The sequence below is a fragment of the Selaginella moellendorffii genome, unplaced genomic scaffold, assembly GCF_000143415.4.
Source record: "Selaginella moellendorffii unplaced genomic scaffold, v1.0 SELMOscaffold_34, whole genome shotgun sequence".
Classification (NCBI taxonomy): Eukaryota; Viridiplantae; Streptophyta; class Lycopodiopsida; order Selaginellales; family Selaginellaceae; genus Selaginella; species Selaginella moellendorffii.
In genome coordinates this window covers 489,416-507,842 of record NW_003314295.1, presented here as the reverse complement: position 1 = coordinate 507,842, position 18,427 = coordinate 489,416, and the positions used below count along the sequence as shown (strand labels likewise).

Genomic DNA, 18,427 nt, shown 5'->3' with positions numbered 1-18,427 from the left:
TCGAGGATTAGTTTGCTTTGATACCAAACAAACTGTCAGTCCTTCCTCCTTTCCACAATCGAGTCGATGAACCCCTCGATCGATTCGCGTGATCCAGCTCCGACCTTCTTGCGCAACTCCATCGCGCGGCTCCTCAGCTCGCCACCTTTCTCCACCAGCGCATTGATCCCCACTTCCACGCGGTCCCTACTCACGACTCCATCAACATCGCCCTTTGGGATCATCCGCAGTCCCACCTCCCAATCGTCGCAAACCACCTTGGCATTGAACATTTGATCCACAAACCGGGGCAGCGCAAGCATGGGAACTCCAGCGAGGATGGCTTCCATGCACGAACTCCAGCCGCAATGGGTGAAGAATCCTCCCACGGCCTTGTGGTTTAGAACCTGGGATTGCGGTGACCACGGGATGACCATCCCCTGTTCCTTCGTCCTTCTCGCAAACATCTTGACGAAATCTTCCGGCATGTCCCTCACGAGCTCCTCGCGAAGAACCCACAGGAATGATCGCCCGGTGGCTGCAATCCCCTGCCCGATGCTCTCGATCTCCTCGAATCGAAAGTCGCTCATGCTCCCGAATGAGATGTAGATGACCGAGTGCTGTGCTCTGGAATCCAGCCAGGTAATGCAGTCGTGATTCTCGTCCCACAGCCCTACATTCGAGCTGTTCAAGGGGCCGTGATTGTCATCAGCGTCGCCAGGGATCTTGACGAGAGGCCCGACTGGAAGGAGATTTGGGTGACTCTTCCTGATCTCCGCCAACACCTCGCCCTCTAGCCCCTCGCAAGCATTCACTATTGCGAATTGGACCTCCCTGAGCCTGGCCATCGCGATGTAGGCTTTCTGGTATCCAGGATCGATTTGATCCGTGTAGAGAGTAGTTGGAAGATCAGTGACTTGCAGCTCCCGAATTCCAGGAACTCCTCTTATCACCCGCTCGCTCGATTTCCCGCCTAGAACAACTCTTTGAAACAGTTTTTAAATTCAAAAAGATTCTCTACCTTGCACTGGAATATACCCATTGTCGACGAGACTTTGGATGTCGAGATACAACGCGAACAGTGATGCTGACCCAGTCCAGAGCGCCGCCAAAGGAATCCCGAGCTTGGAAGCGATTGGATCGAGCACCGGCGAGAGAGAATCCGAGATGAAGCAATCGACTGATTCCAAGCCCTCGATCGTCGCCGCCAGGGTCGCCTCCATTGCCATATGCCCCGTCATCGCGCCAGCGAATGCGTCCATGCCGCCCCGCCAGCGTCCCTGCTCGTCGATCCACTCGCCCTGCCCACTGCGAGCGCTCGAGTCGGGTAATCCCAGGAATCGCAGCCGCGACTCGTCAATCCCCTGCCAGTACCACGAGTGCTTGGATCCGGCGAGCACCCGCGCGTGAGATTCCGCGGTGATGAACGACACGATCGCCCTGCCGGTGCGAGCGATGGCGTGGGCGAGGTGGAGCATGGGCGCGATGTGGCCCTGGAGCAGAATGGGCACTGCGACGATGTGCGCGAGAGTAGCAGCAGCCATAGCTCTCTAGAACGAGAGGAGGTTGTCGGCGGCAATTAAAGGACACTGGGCCCATTTATAATTGATGTTTTAGGGTTGGCAAGGTAACGTACGAACATTACAAGACCCGTACAAAAAATTTCTCAGCGTTTTGAGGAATGCGATAAGTAGTGAGCCCGGACGGGTGCGCCAGTAGAAATACAGCCAATATACAGAGCGACCGTCCCGGTGGCTTTGATCGTTTTGTTCCTCTTCCAGTCCCAGAAAAAAGTTTAGCTCTCTTGTTCTTGGTGTCAATTGCTCCAGCGAAAATTCGATGCTATTGTATAACGCAGGAGCACGACTGGGGGGATTCGTCATCGCCCTCTTCATCGGAGTCCTCGGAGTCACTGCACTAAAACTTCTAAGAACACCAACGAAAACACCCAAAAAGCTGGGAACGGATAAAAGGTAAAAGAGCAAGAACAGTGGAGAACGGAAAAGGAAAATCCCCGAGTCAAAACAAGAACGTCCAGACCAGCCCACTAAAGCTGACGGAATCTTGACGCAGAGAGTAAGAGTCAAACAAGAACAACCACCAAAAGAAAGAAGCAATCGCAGCAAAAAAAAGAGAGAAAAAGGGAAGAAAAAAAACAAGAAAAAAGGAAGAAGAGCTGTACCTGGGCTCGAACTCCTTGATCTGAGCTATGTCCACTCCGTGATCATCCACCCACGTAATCTTCCTCTTGGCCAAAACACCTGATCTCTTCCTCCGGATTCCTCCCGGCCCCGGTTTCACTTCGGGCAGCCGCGCCACCTCCTTCTTCACTTCGCCTTCTTCTCCTCCTCCTCCGGCAGCGTCCCCGCCAGCACTCTCGGACGACGCCGCCGACGAGTTCCGCTCGCCATTGGTCGGGTGCACGGGCTCGTCGCTGCTGAGGAACGCTGGAACTGGAATCGGAGGTGGCATGGACGATGGCTGCGCCGACGGCGGCATAGGCGACTCCCCCGTGCTGCTGCTGCTGCTGCTGCTGCTGCCGCCACCGCCGCCACCTCCACGGCCCGCGGGATTTTCCACCTTGGCGGACGACGGATTGCTGGAGCTCGTAGCGATGGGTGTCGTCTCGTCCCCGGCACCCCAGCAGCAACAGGAGCCCAGCAAGTGGGAGCACCCACGTCTCCTTTTGGAAGCCAGCGAGCACACACTTTGTGTTCGCTACCAAAACTCCCAATCCTTCGTCCACTTCTTCTTCTTCTTCTTCTTCTTCGTCTTCGTGTGAGTCGAGCTCGTCGTCTTCGTCGGGCCTCTCGGGAGAGTGCCACCCCTCCAACCTGTTCTTGCTGCTCGGATCCAAATCCAGCAGCGACAAAACCAGTGTTGGTGTCACAATGCTCCCGTGCACCTCCTGCATGCTCCTATCTCCATCATCTAACACCCAGTTTTTCTCGCTATCTCCCCTTGTCTCTTTGTTTTTTTCTTTCTTCCCAGGCCTAACCCATTAGAAACTATAGCCCGGATTAACCCCGCCGCTGCCTCTACCAGAATCCTCTACCAGAATGAAGAAAAAATCAAGGAACTATAGCCTATGATAGACTACAATCTCTTCCTCTCTTTCCCCCTGTGGTAACTATAATAAATTGGGCAGCAGCATTTGCTCCCGGCCCATCTGCGTGTACCTCTTGTGCATTGCGCGAATCCTCCCTCACGCCCGCCCGCTTGACCTAATCGCCGCGCTCCTGGCGCCAAAGAACCCGTCCAGCAACGGCAGCAGCAACATCGGCGGCGCGCTCCTCCACAACGGCATAGCCAGCGGCGAGGACGAGGAGGAAATGGAGAAGATCCGCAGCGGCGATGTGGATGATGCGAGAACCAGCGCCTCCATTCGCAGCGCGAGCGCAGCTATCGTCCCCTCCCCCCTCTGCCAGTAACAAAAAAAATTGCCCCGTATTAAATTTTCTTTGCCCTAGCCATGGGCGCTTTTAAATGACTCCACCCAGGTTCGATTCCCTACAGGGTGACGAACAATTAAGAAGATGCCCAGGCCAGCTTGCCAATGCCATTCTGGATTCCATTGCTTTTAATGCTAACTTTTGATCATTCTCTTGGATTTCTTTGTTTGCACAATTTCTCTCTCATAGAAAGAACAAAGGGAAGCTCCTCACTCGAGAGGAGAAAAACAAAAGTACTATCGCATCCAGCAGCCTTGACAGGCATCCAACTTTTGCAACGTGAGCCTTCTCCACTTGATGCTTTTCTATTCAGCACGGCACGCACGACAAATCTGCAGAGCTTTTGCTGTAAAGCTTTTCATGTGAGATGAGAGCGTATTACCTGGTGTTGCGAGAGCCAAAAGGAAGAAAGAAACCCGGCTTTAGACAGCAGCAAAGTGCTTTGGATCTGGTTTAATCCCGTGCTCCCCAGGCTGCCAGCCCGCTGGACATAGCTCGTCCGGATGCACTTTCACGTATTGGACAGCCTGAAAGAAACGATTTTGTCGACATGAAACATATAAACGAGTGAAGTTACCTGGACAAGCCTGAGGGCCTCGTCAACGTTGCGCCCAACAGCAAGATTGTTGATTGTAGCATGCTGAACGATGCCTTCCTTGTCGATTATAAACAATCCTCTCAAGGAAATACCCTGTGGTTTTTATGCAAAGGTTAGTTGCGAGAGACTTAAAAATGTGTTTTTGCCTTGCCTCTTATGTTCTATGAGTGTGATCGGCGAGTGAATAGAAAGACCTGGTCGGGTAGCAACACGCGATAGGCTTTGGTGATTGCCTTGGTCAGATCCGAAACAACTGGGTAATTGAGTTCCCCAAGTCCCCCAGACTTCCGGTCAGTTTGGATCCACGCTAGGTGAGAGAACTGGAAGGAAAATGTCAAGGACAGAACCAGTGACAAGGAAAAATGGATTTTGAGCTTACTACACTGTCGGATGATACTGCGAGCACCTCAGTGTCGAGCTTTTGAAACTCACCATACCGATCGCTGAACGCTGTTAGCTCTGTTGAAAACACACACGCAGAGAATGAAACAAAGTTTCAAAGAAAAAGCTAGATACCTGTCGGGCAGACGAAGGTGAAATTGAGGGGGTAGAAGAAAAGAACGACGAACTTCTTTCCAATGTAATTGGAAAGCTTGACCTGCCAAGAAAAAACTTCAAACGAATTTTTGGAAAACATGTAGACAGTTTTGTACCTTGATAAACTCTTGGTGATGGACAGCCTCGGCTTCAAAGTTTGGTGCCATGCTACCCACCAAAGGCCGATCTATCTGATACTTATGCAAGTTAAAATCTATAGTCTGGAAAAATAAAAATAATTCAACCATACCTGCGATGGAGGTGGAGGCGCTGGCGCTCCCGCGGCAATCACATTTCTCTTTCTCCTTCTAAACCTCACTCCCACGGCATTCTCTCTTTCTCTTGACGAGCATAGCTGCAAAAGTTCATGCGGAGAGATTCTTCTCGCGAATGCTACGCGCTCGCACTGGCGCTCCGGAATCGCTGATCCTCGCTTCTCCTCCACCAGCGACGTAGAAGCAATCGAGATCGCCCCGCGCGGGGAGAACGCTTGAACCCCTAACCCTAGCGCCATCGATGTGGAAAATTTGACAGGGCATGGCCTAGATGAAGAACACCGGCAGAAAGAAAAGAAAAATCGCGGGAAGTAGACACATGGCACCAGCTAACTGCTTAAATCCCGTGCCTTTGAAATTCCCGCTATCTTCAAACGGACGGCCTCGATTCGCCTGGCGATTCTAGGGTTTGTTGCAAAGAGGCAGGATTGCGAGCGATCCCCATGGGACTGCCGCGGCGGGGCGACTGGATGCCGCGGAGAAGGCAGGATTTCATCGGCATTGAGGTATGAGCTCGCCTCTCGATTGGATTGGAAGCTGCCATAAGCTGAAATCTGTTCTCGTTTGCTCCAGCCGCGTTGGATGAGGATATCGGGCCGCTACATGACGATATTCTTGCCAGGCTTTAGTTTCCTAGTGTTGGATTCCTGGGCTCCCGGCATTCGATCGAAGAACAGGTTTTGGTCTTGGCAGCTACTGAGCAGGTTGTGACTGGCGGCGCAGGAAAGCCATGGTGGAGCCATGGCTGGCTTTTTCTGCGGGTGGTAGCGATGCCATTCCCGGTCTCTCGGAAGGGATCATTTTTCCGGAGAGGGAGGAAAGCGCTCTTCAGGCTTGCTTGTTTCGAAACAAGAGCAGGATCAGGGAATTCTTTAGCGAGGCACGGGTTTCCAAAGAGCCAGTTTTGGTTAGAGTTTTGGTCGGCTCCAAGGAAGGGATTGAGAAGTGGCTCAAAGTCTCTGGCCCCGCGTCCTGTTGTCTTTGGGTTGAGATCAGTGATGACAGGCTGACTAGAGGGATCGTTCCAAGCAGTGGCGAGGAGTTTTTTACAAGCCAGGTGAAGCTGGCATACAGGTTCCGAGCAGTAACTGCGAGCTACTTGACGATCTTGGCCGGGACTTTTGTTGTTCTGGCCGCCTACAGGAAGTCCAGGTTTGAGTTGCGAGAGAAAGGCGGTGGCACCGAAGTTCATAGTCTGTTCGTCAAGTGGTTGCTCATCATGCCTGCTACAGCGTTCCATCAGCTCTTGTGCATGGTCGAGCCTGGAGGAGTTTTAGCGGAGTTTCAGATAGTTCTGAGACAACTGGTAGACAGCACAAACTTTGCGGATGTCGGATTTCGGCACTTGGACTTTTCGTGCTGGCTGGCCCATTTTCCATTTGTGTTGACGTTTGAAGGTGTGGATTTGCTAGTGATGACCCGGGACTTGAGATGGACTATTATGAGGTTCGATTGCTCGGAGGGGAAGCTGAAAATCGGTAAGGGCAGGTTCTCGGTGGATACGTCACGCGAGAGTTCGGGTGTCAGTTTTTATTCGGAGAAGGCTTTTCAGGTGCACGAGTGGGAGCTATGGGACAGTGTTTCAATGGAACAGGATGCACGGCGGATCGGTACTCTTGGTGCCATTGTCTTCAACAACTTTTACGTGGAAAAGGAAGGTTTTGTAGGTGGCGTTGCAGTTCGCGGGTTTCTTGACTGCCTCGTTAACTCTTGGAAAGAAGCTGGACACAAGGTGAAGTTCATCTTTTTCATTTCGGGGATGACACTGTTCGAGTGTAAGTCGAGTGGCATGTTTCCTAGTGCTCGTCTTTCAAAGGAAGAGCAGTCGGCACTGTCAAAGCTACAGGTTTCCAGCGTCAAAGAAAGACGCCAAGGCCTAGCAGCTCTGGTGGAGTTGCTGCTGGGTGGAATGCATGAAAATGGCGCCGAAAACGTTATTGGACAAAGCGTTAGAGGCATTGTGCCAAGTGCTCGGGACACGGCAATCAACTGGAATACTTTCCACGAGACAGGTTCTGACGGGGTTTACGCTTCGTCCAAGTGCTGTGGCTCGTTTAGTGTGCAGAACAACGGATGGCTGAGGCTTTTAGAATGGCTAGACAGAAGGTTTTTAGAGAGACTGTTAGAAGAGGCATTGCTAGTTGTCGACTCAGGGGGAAGAGGTGCGAGCAAGGTGGTAGAAGCGTTTTTAAAGGTTATAGAGGTTATTCCAGGTGAAGCTAGTAGCAGTATAGGTGCTTTTCTCCTCACGCATTTGGAGGACGCAGTTAGCAGCATTCTAGACTCGGTGTGTAGACATAGCAGTGCAGGTAAGAACAGTGACCAGGAAATGTTTTCTATTCATGTAGAGGGGAAGGAAGGACAGGATAGTAGCAGGGAAGTGGAAAACCTTGAAAAAATGGTGCATCTCAGCAACATGCTATCTGCTGTTGTTCATGGATCCTCGATCGCTGCAGCTGTTTTTGCTGATCTGATAGCTGGGACAGCAGTGGATGCTGTTATCGATCTCCTTCAAGTTTACTACTTCGAAGGAAGTCGCGGGGAAGTCTCTCCTTGCGGTGATCTTCCAGGAGAGGTTCTGGAGCAAGATAGAGTGATGCATTCTTATCCTGTTGTCGGTGCTGCTCCGGATACAAGCGATGAAGATCATTCAGCCACTGTGGCATTCTGTCCGTTTTCGTCAAGCGGGATAAACGCAATTCTTCAAGGACAACAAGTAGCTACTTTTAAAAGCTCTTTCCAGTCAAGTGGATTTGCCAAGGTGCTATTGAAGCTGGTATTAAAGAGAGTAGGAGCTGTTTCAACCGTAAAAGGATTCCCACTTCCGAATAGCGGCAGATCAGGTGGAAAAAAGACCAGTTTGAAGGCAAGTAAAGCTTTCAGGCTAATGCTCCCTCGGGGTGGTACAAAGGAGGTCTCATCCAACTCGACTAAGGCATCAGCTGTCATATGTCATCTTCTATCTGCAGCGGCTGTGATGCTTACCAACAGAAGCTCTTCTTTAGCACAGACAAGACGAAAGCTTGTACAAGAGTTCAAAGGACCACGTAAGCTGCTACTGATTAGCTCGTTTGTCGAAGAATTGTTGCGGACAGTTTGTGATGGCTCTCCGGAGAAGGCACACGAGCATATCTTTCAGATAATCCACGTACTCGACGAGTCCGATGAGCACAAGTCTCAAGGTAGCAGATATCCAGTTTTGATGCTTTCGGAGATTCAGTCGAGGATCAAGGCCACTTTGTCAGACCACAAAGCCAGGGTCATGGAAAACGATGGGAAGCAGACAGAACAGATGCTGTCGCTCTGGGAGGTGTGGGTCGCGCTCGGATCACTCCTGCAGGTTCTAAGCTCCTTTGCTTGCAAATGGCCAGAGGAAGGTGGTGCACTGCTAGTATTTCAGCGTTGCGGAGCAGAGGTGGGTGCAGTTTTACACTTGCTTTCTTCTTCCGAAGGTCCAGCTTCGTGGGGCGGCGGAGAGCTCCTAGTTATGCAAAACATTCTACGGCTATTCGCTATATGCATGCAGAATTCGCACTGTAGGCAAAGGGAACTGGATAATCTCCTGTGGAACACGCTGATCGACAAGAACTGGGAGTTCATTCGACGCTATTCACAGTGGGTCGTTGTGGACGCCTGCCATGACTGCACTTGGGATCTTCTGGAGGAGTCTTTGTGGAGTGTTTGGGAGCCTTTGGAGTTTCGCGATTTATCAGACCCCACAGGTGATCTTTTCTCAAGCTGGCTACCGAGGTGGTTGCCAAGTATGCAGTGCGAGGAGATTCCGGTTATAAACCTCGTCTCGTTTCTTCGGCTAACTATCGGGCTCATCCAGAGGAAGGCAGACAGAGAGAAGAACTTGCTTTTGCCGGGAAAAACTCGAATACTGCTGGAGTTTTTGATGAATCCTGTTACAGGACTGCTGATGAAGCTGCTCAAGGGCGATGGTTTCAGCAAAAAGAAGATGATCCCTCAGAAAGACTATGAAGCTGCTTTCTTCCATTTGAAGCACGTCAGAGAAGATTTGCGGAACTTGATACCTTTCTGCACACAGAGGCAAGGTATCTCAGGGAGAGTTCCTCATCCTGTACCTGCATCACCTCAAGAATCAACCAACAGGCAGCAGCAGGGAACTGAGAGATTTGGCGGTAATGCGATAGAAGGTGGCCAAGTATCCGGTCCGGCAAGTGTTTCGTACAACCTCTCCTACCTTGCAGCCACGAACTTAGAGATAGCCAGTCTTCAGCTTTTGGCTAGTATCTTCGGGCTGAGCTTCCATGGCCAAAGGCATCGCACGACGCTCAGCCAATCGCTTTTGGGAAGAACGGCTGCAAGAAATCCATTTCTAGGGAAGGCTTATGCTTATCCCTTCCTGGATTTCCATTTCCTTCGGCTTATACATCTCTACTACGTCAACTTGCTGCAAGGACGGAAACTGAAACTTGCCGAGCCAACTCTCGAGAAAGTGAGCGAGAACAGCTGCACTTTAGCCTGGTGCTCGGATAATGAAGCTCCCTGTTCTGAGGCGGAAGTTAGAGACGAGCAGCTCTCACTTGAGTGTGCGGTACACGTACAAGTGCTGCTGGCATTGGCGCAAAATCAAAGTGACGATGTGACTCTGAGGTTTAAGCAGCTCAGAGTGATGGATTTCCTGGTTCACCAGATTGCCCTGGAGTACGAGGCCTCTCAAGTAGCGACTCCGAGGGACGTAGTCAGGATAAACAAGGCATTGGCATCGCAGCTAAGGAGCTCGGCGAGTTCGTTTCGCACTAAGAATGTTGGAGATCCTAGCGCACGTACGTCCGAAACCAGCCATCCGAGCATGGAGTCAAGTGTATCAAGCGACGTCACAACACCATCAGTTTCAGGCTTGAAAAAAGGACTTTGCTTACTTTCGCCAGAGTTAGAAGGCTCGAACAAGTCCTGCCTTGTGCATAAGAAGTTGGAGAAGTTCTTGTCCAAAGACATGCCAAAGCTGGAGCTCGGGTTCCTGTCAGCTCGAACTCTGAGCGCGGTACAGTCATCATCGTGCGAGAGCTACTTGCTAAGCAGACCCTTCACCGGCAGGCATGAATTTCTACAGAAGTGGCAAGAGGTTATGAAGCCTGCGGTTCCAAGGCATCCTGTCCACGAGCAAGCGAGTGAAAATGTCGCATTTCCAGTGACAGTTGACGAGAACAATCTAGCAGAGGATATTGAAGGCGATTTTGCTCCTGAGAAAGTGGTCTACACTGGGAAGTTTTTCGATCTGAACGAAGAGGTGGAGCGAGAACTTGCAGAAGAAGATGGACAGGATCGACCAAACAGTGAGAACGACAGCAGCGATTCAGAGTCTCTCACTCACTCTGAGGATGATTCCATTGGAAGCTTAGCAAACGAGGGTGGCAAGGCATCGTTTCGACCGTTCATACCGAAGCTGAATCTTCCAAGATCTGCTAGGAAGGGCGATCAAGAAAACACTGCCGAGGCAAAGCCAGAGATTCAGGTCTCCAAGCCTGGAAACAAGTCGCCGGGCGTTTCTCTGGCAGGAGACGGGCAAACTTCAGGTGGCAGCTGCAAGCTCACCACGCCTTACGAAATGGAGCGCTCGCAAAGAAGACTTTACCGGAACCCGAGCCTCCATCTTTTTCTACTCGAGCTTTACATAACTTTGATGCTAACACCTCAGTAAGTGCTGTTTCTTTCTTGTCGCTTTGGACTAAGCTTGTTCTGAGTTTTTTTCATAGGGGGACTTTGGACCAGAGATACAGTGATAGGTTCCAAACTGAGAAGCAGAAACTCAACGCTCCATTCTTCCTGTTTTATCGTATCCTTTTCTATTTACTTGCTGTTTTGCTATTGAAAACTGTTCAACTTGACTTGCATCCAGATCTGAATCATGTAGCGAATTCTTATTTGCTTCCCTGCTTAACGGAGAGGATGAAAGCGTTTCATCACTCTGCCTTCAGAATCTTAAGGCTTTCCTGGAGAGGACTTTTCAACTCGTCACTATACAGGAACCGAATTCGTATAGCTCATGGCGCATTTGCGCAGGTCTCTTTCGGGATGGTTATATGTGGACTAACAGTATTTCTGTATACAGATCTACAAAGCCACAGTTAATGAGGAAGATGGGCAAAGGCTAGTGGTTCTGAAGACTGTGGAACTTCCTAAAGGACCTTACGAACCTTGCAAGTTTTTCGACGTATACTCGGAAGTCCAGATTTTGGAGAAGTTCTTGGGGGAACCGAAAATCAGCCAGTTGCTTGACTACGGCTTGGAATCAGAAACTTTTGTGCTCGTGTTGAAGCATTACAAGTGCAGCCTTCGTGCATGGAGGCTAAATCAGGGAGGCTTGCATTCGCATAAATCGGGCAAGTCCTTTTTCGACCGGCTCCCGCTTTACCTTGAGGTGTATGCTGCAGTTCTTGACGCGGTAAGCTCTACCTTGGTTATGTTTGTAGCTCACTTGTGATGGAACAGGTGAAAGTTCTTGAAGTTCACAACGTCGTTCATTATGATCTGAAGTGTGACAATGTTCTCCTTGAACCTGTTGACTCTGTTATTTCAGAGGAAGAGTTTTGGGATCCTACATGGCCACCATCAGAAGAAAATTCACATCCTTTACCATTCAGAGTGTGCCTCGCAGACTTCGGCCAGAGCAAAGTAAAATTTATTATATTTCAAAAAAGCAAAATGTGATTGATTTCTTTGACTTCCTATATTTGCAGGCGTCCGTGTTTCAGGGAGGAGAATGCACTGTTCGAAACAGGGGAACAGAATACGTTAAAAGTCCAGAAATGCTCAAGCTTTTGCGAACAGGAGGGGATGCTAGTCTTGATACATGTGTTGGAAAAGCAGTGGATGTTTGGGGTCTCGGGTGCCTCCTCTACGAGCTCCTAGCAGCAGAGTACCTTCTTTATGACGAGGATTGGATGCGTTTCTTTATTCGCGTGACGACAAATTCAGAGGTAAGCGCTGGAAAAAAACATTTTGTGAAGCTGAATGGTTAAGCTTATCAACCTCCAGGAGCTTATTACAAACGAAAAAGCAGAGAAAGTTGGAAACTTTGGCCCTGTGGTGGAGTTCATTCGCTTCGTTCTTGTGCGGGATCCCTGTAGACGTCCCACCCTGGATGAAGTCATGATCCATCTCAGGCAGCTACAAGAAAGCTTGGGTAGACCAAAGACGAAAGCCCCAGACACCGACATTTCCATGTCATGTGTCGTCGACGCTGCCCGTGACAAGCCTGCCGAATCTCTGGAGCCTGAATCACCAAAGGTTGCGAAAAAGAGCCTAGTATCTTGGCTGTGCTGCGGCTGCTGGAATCGTCCTTGAACAGTGAGCTGGTAAAATCTGAAAAGCTTCCGGTTTTCTGCTCCCCATTGGCGTCAGTCCGAGTCATATTTCGGTATGTGTGCTCGTAGCAAAGTGCATCCGATTTGACGTTCTTTATGGTCCAGGACTCGAAGTACCAAGCGAGACTTTATCAAAGACTTCTGGGAAATTTGGCTGCGTGAAGATAAAACAACAAAAGCTCTAACTTGCCATTGTTCTTTCTAGAAGCACTTCGTCGACTTCACACAGAATTGATTTCGTGCGCTACCTGGGTGGGTAAGTCGTCCTCTTGACAATCTCCAGAAGTACTCCTGGTTCAGCTTTCCAGGTGGAAGAAAATACTCTCCGTAATGGCAATACACCCTCGCGTTGCTTCTCTCGTTGAAGAGGTATGGTCATGTTGGTATTCATTTATTTGACACTGCTACATCCAGCTTTCTCACTCACGGAAACGAGAGAAAAATAAATAAATTGAAGTTTTACAATAGGTACGTAGAGAAGGCTACATTCGACTTTTATGAGGTTACGAGGTCCCTGGCCAGCTCCTCCACCATGCTCTTGAAAATATGCTCCTCGCAGATTAGCCCAATCTCGGAGACCTCTACGCCAAGATTGCCACTCAAAGAATTCCTCACTCTACTTATCTCCATGTCAACAAGCTCGTGGATGCTATCAAACGCCTGCCTCTTCCACTCGAGAACCCGCTGGTGAGTCTCCTGAGCAAGTTGCCTCCCTGTTCTAACCCGCGTGTGGTGATCTTCCAGGTGCCTCGCGACAATGGATCCCAGGATCTCGTTCACAAAGTCGAACACCATCCTCCTCCGGGACCTCGACTCGTGGTAACTCCCGTAGTGAGCTCTCAGGCTCTCGAGGCTGTGGTGGCTGGGGCGATCCTCGGCACTGGACGACGTGCTGCACGACTCGAGGTGCTCGATGAGCTGCTGCACCCGCATCCGGTCCTCGAGCCTCTCGAAGACGCTGCCGCCGATGATCCCAGCGTTGAAGTCGCCACCGCTCTTGGCCTCGGCCACCAGCAGCGTCACCGCGTTTGCATGGTAGCAAATGCCCGACTCCTCCAGGACCATGGCGATGTACTCCTCGGCCTCCTCCAGCGCGTTGGTGTCGAAGTTTTGGAACCGATCTATGCTACTTGGCGAGCTCACGCTGCTGCTGCTGGTGTTGCTGCTGGTTACACTCCTAGCGTGACGATCATCTAAGCAAGAACAAGAAAAAGATGATGAGATCGCAAGGAAAAAAAGTGTGGATTCTTACCAGAAAAGTCTAGTCGTTTTCTACTGCTTTTGCTGCTGCTCGAGGGGCCCCTCTTGCCTCGTTTTCCCGGAAGATCATCGTCAAAGGGGGAGTCAAGCACCGAGACCGGGCTGGGTTGACCGCAGTCCTCTCCACAGTTGGATTCGGAGGTGACTTCCACGCTATCGCTGTCCATTTGATGGCTCTCGTCCGAGCAGCTACTGCTGCCATCTTTGTTGTTAATGGTGGTGGTGCTGGTATTGTTATACTGCAAGAAGAAAGAAAGCTTAGAACTCTAGTTCTACCAATGATCATCAGAAAGAATGCGCAAACGTACCATGTTGAAGCTTTGATCTGGAGCTGCCAACTTGCTGCTTTCATCCGGTAGCCATGTCAGTCTCGAGGGATCGCGGTGCTGCTTGGCTTGATCGCTCGTCTGGGTGAGGATGGACTTGAGGATCTCCTCCAGACCTCGGTCGTCATCGTTGCCGAGCTCCTCCTCGTTGCAGTCGTAAGATGATGGGGAGTTACTGCCCTCGAACAAAGGATTGTGGACCATGAATCCAAAGTTGTCGTGGTGGTCGCTGGGGACATGGCAGCAATCATCTTGCTGCTCGTCGGCAGTGGAGGCATCCTCCTCCACTTCGGGTGGAGGAGCCGGAGTAGCACTAGGCTTCTTCGCCTTCGTGAGGAAGTCCCGAAAGCTTACGTAGTCCCCTTCTTCGAGCTCGTCCACCGTGCGTTCGCGTCCATCTGGGAGATGGATGGAGCGGAAGTGCCTGTGATCATCGGGGGGTGCTGCGTCGGAAAGTTTTTGATGGTCTTCGCGAGGTGATCGAGAGATTAGAGACCGGCTCAGGCAGCTCAGCTCCATGTCCTCCTCCAGGTCGTCCAGGAAGAGCTCCATGAGCGAGCGGATGGACGCGCAGCTAGTGTATGGGACGGTGCCTTCTTTCTCTTCTCCGCGGGGACCGGGCGAGCAAGGTGCCGAGACAGATCTCCTCTCGCGCAGCGATGCTCTGGAGGAGTTTGCAAAGCAGTTTTGGATGTCCGAGGGAAGAACCTCGAATGATCTTCTGTGCTTGTGTTCTTCCGGGGCGGCTTTACTTTCGTCGGCTGTGGCGGGGTGGTCGAGTGGTACCTTCGAGACGGGCACTTTCTTCCGCGAAGAAAGGTGGCCAACCCTGGTCAACGTCTTCGACGACTGGCCCCGTGGATCAAGTATTTTTGCGGCTGCCTCGAGAAAGAGCCCGGACGTCCTTCTGCTGAAACCACCGCATCCAGAAGCCGCGACTCCAAGACTCGCATCAGTTGCCACACGGGGGCATTTGTTAGTAGAGGAGGAAGACGAGGAAGAAGTGGTCATGGGCGACGAGGATGAGGACTTGCGAGAGTTTGCTCTGCGAGCGAAGGCCGGCCTCTCGGAGGAAACTTGCCTGGAGAGGGAATTGGAGCTCCTCTTTGGGTTTCTGGAGCTGGGAGTTTGGTGGTGATGGCTCTGTTCTTCCCGGGAATTTGGGAGAGCTATGGAGGAGGACGATGTCGACGCTGCTTTGGCCTCCTGGATGAGAAGGCTGAAAAGCGGCTTTTGCTCGGCCGGGTCGAGGAATTCGTGCAGCATTTTGGGAGGAGAGGCAGCGAACTGGTGGTGGTAGTAATCGTCGTGGTCAGTGTGGAGGAGCTCCTGGAGCGAGCGAGTCTCCGAAGAACAGGGAAAGCATTTGTCGCTGCTGCTGTAGCTGCTCCTGCCGCTGGTGATCATCAAGTTATCTTTGCTGGCATTGGTGGTGTTCTCGAGCTCTAGTTCCTCCTCCTCTTCGCCTTCTTCCTCTTCGTTTTCCTCTGGAATGTCATCGAAATTGCTGCCATTCGTCCGCTTCTCATCAGCAATCTGAGTAGCAAACACAGCATTCTCCTTTTTAGTCGAATTTCCAGAAAGAAGTAAAAGTTCTCTTTTTCATGGTTGAAATGTTTGGAGCTTACCAGGAGCAACTTTGCCATGGGCAAACGCTCCTCGCACGCCGCCACCACCATGGCCGCCTTGTTGCTCCTCCTCTTTCTTCTCCTCCTATTCTTCCCGGATTGCTCAGCCCCTTCTGTGGTTGGCCACAAACACACAGAGCAAATCTAGAATTAGAAATGCATGCTTATTTTTCGATTGGAGGGAGAGAGAGAGAGAGAGAGAGTTCGCTCTATCTCTCTCCTCTCTCTCTCTCTCTCTGGCTCGCTCTCATTCTCACCTAGCGTTGACGGCAGCAATTTCTTGCTCAAGAAGAGGCCTTTTTTGGAGAGCCTCCGGTTCCAATCGAAGAGATGGAGGAAAATATTTACGCAGCCGTACTTTGCCGAGGGCTGGCCGCTGCCGCTGCTTCCATAGCCACCAGCGCCACCACCACCTAAACAAATGCTTGAAAGCAATCTTCCTGGACTGTCTGCCATAGCCGAAAAGCTTTGGATGTTTTCCTCCTCTCCTCACACCTCACTACTGTGACGACTTTTTTTCTCCTCTCCTTCTCCTTCCTTCTTGCTCGGTGGTTGCTTTTTGTTTTGTTGTCTCAGGCAAAAGGCCACGAAACCGAGGAAGGAATGGAAGTGGAGAGCTATAATGATGCGGTAAGCAAGCAGTGCAAACAGTCTGGGACTTCTTTACGACTTACAAACAGCTTGGCACACCGTGAGAGGCCTTGATTGTCTTGAAAGCAATGCTCCAAGGAGAGATCGCAGTCCAAAACCAGATGAAATATCTGCTGCTGGCTCTAATCTACGCAACACATGGAGAATGCATCCACATTGAAGCTAAAGGCGAGGCTGAGAGAGGCGGAGAAGAGCGAGAGCCCAGAGAAAAGATGGACGGAAAGAACTCAATGAGAAGGTCACAACAAAAACAATGAAAGACTGCCAAACCACGACGATGACACCAGGGAAAAGAAAGCGGAAAAGAATTTAGAGCAGTGGCACCAAAGTAAGAAGATGACCTCCCCCAAAGCAGGATTTCGCGGAATAAAGTTTGGAGCTTTTGTACTGATTCCTCGCGAGGAGAGTTTTGAAATCAAATTGGAACGAAGGTACCTGGAACAGACCCTCGACAAGGCTCGCAAACAAAAATGCGGGGCTGAAAGCGATCGCCCTCTCGCGATCCAAGCGACACGGAAGACATGAATTGATTATAACGTAATGCCAAATCTCGGCATCTGCTGAGAACCAAGAGTCTACAAGTATAAGATGCCACTGAGACGAGTTTCGGAAACTCCAAGTTTTTGGGTCTGTCAGTTGACAGTCATACAAGTTGGTGGATTTGTCATACCACGGAGAAAAAAAACCAATGTCAAATGGTTATGCTGCTCTTGGTTCTCCGTTCTTTGGTATTGTTGTTGTCTTCACGTAGCTGGCGCTAGTAGAGGTTTGGACACGCAGGAAAACCAGCCCCGTGTTCCCCGGGGCTTGCCAGCCAGCTCAGGCTACTGGTTAAACGCCATAACAAAATGTTTTGGCACCACGCCATAGCTGGTGAACTAGCGGACACTGGGCTTTAGAAAAAAAGCTAGAGCTCCTTCACAGAATTCAAAAGAGATGCTAGGCTAGGGACTAGAGCTCACGGTTTCTTCCAGATTATCCGCAAGAAGCGCGATCGTGCGTGTGAGTTAAGCCGCAACAACACCATGACCAGAAATTGCCTTTGTGGGCATATGTTTAGATGACCCTTTTTGTCCTCTCCGTTTTTTACTGTGTGGACTGTAAATGTCGGTGTTATTGCCAGATGATTTTCAATTTATGGCTCCAACCCATACGCACCCAGAATACAGAAGTACGAAGTACACGGAGGGTGTGGTGTGTGTATTGTCCTGCCAGCAGAAAAATGAAAAACGCAGTATATTAAACAAGCGTGCAACTCTGAAAATGGAGGAAAAGGCTTTGATCTGATCTTCTGATCAGGGAGGCGTTTCTTTGTACACCATGCGTATAGCGAGCAGGTGACTACGACATGATCTTGTCGTATTTCTCCCATTTCCTCATCGTGCTTTGTGGTGGAATTACAAGAATACCAGCAAAAACTGGGGGAATTTATGATAGCAGTTTCATCATGTGAGGAAACTTACCACCCTCCACCATAAAAATCCCAGAACAGTAAATATTGCATGTTTCTACTGTTACTGTAGAGTTGGTGGTGGTCAAAATACATGTTAAAATTCATCTTGATAGCAACTGCTGGTGAGTGGAGAGGGATCACACCTCAATATGACCCCACAAACATAAACAAAACAAAGGGAGCATCTTCATCTCCATTCTCTAACAAGTTCTTCTTTTAGTATGTAAAGATATGGAAATAAAAAAATGTCCTATGATCACTAAGAGGGTGATTGCTTTGTCTGTGTGCCTGTCTCTCTGGTGTGGCTGGTAAACTGCAGTGAAAAAGAGTTTTGGTTGGTGAAAGGGGTAATTGAGGGCATGCTCTAGTCAAACTCATATTATACTCACCTGATGTTTGTCATAGTTATGGATTTTGCTGGGCATGGCTTTCATTTCTTTGCTGTGCTCCTGACTTGCTGCCAGCACAGCACAAACAGCATTGTGTTTAATTAGTCTGATATCATGTTATTGTATCTGGTGAGTGATGCAAAAGTTGAGTACAACCCATCATCTGGAGCACTGGTCTGTGGTTTTGCAGGGCTTTGCTCCTAAGAAAGCTCACAGCAAAGGGCAAGGAGTTTCCTTTCCAGCTAGTCCTTGTACAAGCAAGGATCTGCTTAGTATCATTTGTCTGTAGGACCTGGTGTTGTTGAAAGAAGCCAAAGAATGAATCTAGATCGTGGTACCGCAAAATTGGAGAAGATTGTGGTCACTTGGCTGCATAAAACAGGAAAAAAGACATTATTAGAAACAAGTACTGGCCAACTTGTATCTCAATCCAGATGCTTTGCTGGTAAGAGAAAACTATATAAAAATTGTGATCTTTACCACACTGGAGATATGACACAGTTTTGAAGTCTTCCTAAATCCTTAGGCATTTTGGCCTGCAAAGT

At 50.1% G+C, this 18,427-nt stretch overlaps 5 protein-coding genes across 5 annotated transcripts; 1 reads left to right on the top strand and 4 right to left on the bottom strand.

The window, feature by feature from the left end:
- Window positions 1–21: 21 nt before the first annotated feature.
- LOC9639097 (anthocyanidin 3-O-glucosyltransferase 7) lies at window positions 22–1,523 on the bottom strand. Its single transcript, XM_002977287.2, has 2 exons — window positions 1,001–1,523; window positions 22–952 (listed from the first exon to the last, which is right to left on the bottom strand). The coding sequence occupies exons 1-2, from the start codon at window positions 1,521–1,523 to the stop codon at window positions 36–38; spliced, it is 1,440 nt and encodes a 479-aa protein (XP_002977333.2). The 3' UTR covers window positions 22–35.
- Window positions 1,524–1,607: 84 nt separating this feature from the next.
- LOC9639096 lies at window positions 1,608–3,412 on the bottom strand. The gene is made up of 2 exons (XM_024682477.1): window positions 2,162–3,412; window positions 1,608–1,891 (listed from the first exon to the last, which is right to left on the bottom strand). Exons 1-2 carry the CDS (start codon window positions 2,476–2,478, stop codon window positions 1,822–1,824), a joined length of 387 nt encoding a protein of 128 aa, XP_024538245.1. The 5' UTR covers window positions 2,479–3,412; the 3' UTR covers window positions 1,608–1,821.
- A 158-nt stretch (window positions 3,413–3,570) lies between these two features.
- On the bottom strand, window positions 3,571–5,092 carry LOC9655726 (2-Cys peroxiredoxin BAS1, chloroplastic). The gene is made up of 8 exons (XM_002977285.2): window positions 4,817–5,092; window positions 4,683–4,757; window positions 4,546–4,627; window positions 4,409–4,488; window positions 4,224–4,349; window positions 4,009–4,122; window positions 3,814–3,958; window positions 3,571–3,763 (listed from the first exon to the last, which is right to left on the bottom strand). Exons 1-7 carry the CDS (start codon window positions 5,078–5,080, stop codon window positions 3,854–3,856), a joined length of 846 nt encoding a protein of 281 aa, XP_002977331.2. The 5' UTR covers window positions 5,081–5,092; the 3' UTR covers window positions 3,571–3,763; window positions 3,814–3,853.
- A 189-nt stretch (window positions 5,093–5,281) lies between these two features.
- On the top strand, window positions 5,282–12,640 carry LOC9639095. Its single transcript, XM_024682449.1, has 11 exons — window positions 5,282–5,347; window positions 5,415–10,505; window positions 10,565–10,644; window positions 10,708–10,871; window positions 10,921–11,253; window positions 11,301–11,483; window positions 11,549–11,788; window positions 11,847–12,228; window positions 12,281–12,431; window positions 12,476–12,544; window positions 12,590–12,640. Exons 2-8 carry the CDS (start codon window positions 5,572–5,574, stop codon window positions 12,153–12,155), a joined length of 6,243 nt encoding a protein of 2,080 aa, XP_024538217.1. The 5' UTR covers window positions 5,282–5,347; window positions 5,415–5,571; the 3' UTR covers window positions 12,156–12,228; window positions 12,281–12,431; window positions 12,476–12,544; window positions 12,590–12,640.
- Window positions 12,607–16,318, bottom strand: LOC9639094. The gene is made up of 5 exons (XM_002977284.2): window positions 15,647–16,318; window positions 15,390–15,502; window positions 13,744–15,297; window positions 13,428–13,674; window positions 12,607–13,368 (listed from the first exon to the last, which is right to left on the bottom strand). Exons 1-5 carry the CDS (start codon window positions 15,843–15,845, stop codon window positions 12,671–12,673), a joined length of 2,811 nt encoding a protein of 936 aa, XP_002977330.2. The 5' UTR covers window positions 15,846–16,318; the 3' UTR covers window positions 12,607–12,670.
- Window positions 16,319–18,427: the final 2,109 nt, after the last annotated feature.

Coding starts and splice junctions, on each gene's coding strand:
- LOC9639096 (XM_024682477.1), bottom strand. CDS start 2,478: ATGCCGCCGTCGGCGCAGCCATCGTCCATGCCACCTCCGATTCCAGTT. Junction 1,892..2,161: donor ATCAAGGAGTTCGAGCCCAG/GTACAGCTCTTC, acceptor GTTTTAGTGCAG/TGACTCCGAGGACTCCGATG.
- LOC9639094 (XM_002977284.2), bottom strand. CDS start 15,845: ATGGCAGACAGTCCAGGAAGATTGCTTTCAAGCATTTGTTTAGGTGGT. Junction 15,503..15,646: donor ATTGCTGCCGTCAACGCTAG/GTGAGAATGAGA, acceptor GGCCAACCACAG/AAGGGGCTGAGCAATCCGGG. Junction 15,298..15,389: donor CCATGGCAAAGTTGCTCCTG/GTAAGCTCCAAA, acceptor TTTGCTACTCAG/ATTGCTGATGAGAAGCGGAC.
- LOC9639095 (XM_024682449.1), top strand. CDS start 5,572: ATGGTGGAGCCATGGCTGGCTTTTTCTGCGGGTGGTAGCGATGCCATT. Junction 10,872..10,920: donor CTCATGGCGCATTTGCGCAG/GTCTCTTTCGGG, acceptor TTCTGTATACAG/ATCTACAAAGCCACAGTTAA. Junction 11,789..11,846: donor GCGTGACGACAAATTCAGAG/GTAAGCGCTGGA, acceptor ATCAACCTCCAG/GAGCTTATTACAAACGAAAA.
- LOC9655726 (XM_002977285.2), bottom strand. CDS start 5,080: ATGGCGCTAGGGTTAGGGGTTCAAGCGTTCTCCCCGCGCGGGGCGATC. Junction 4,758..4,816: donor CGCCTCCACCTCCATCGCAG/GTATGGTTGAAT, acceptor CATAAGTATCAG/ATAGATCGGCCTTTGGTGGG. Junction 4,628..4,682: donor ATCACCAAGAGTTTATCAAG/GTACAAAACTGT, acceptor TTTTCTTGGCAG/GTCAAGCTTTCCAATTACAT.
- LOC9639097 (XM_002977287.2), bottom strand. CDS start 1,523: ATGGCTGCTGCTACTCTCGCGCACATCGTCGCAGTGCCCATTCTGCTC. Junction 953..1,000: donor TGGGTATATTCCAGTGCAAG/GTAGAGAATCTT, acceptor GAGTTGTTCTAG/GCGGGAAATCGAGCGAGCGG.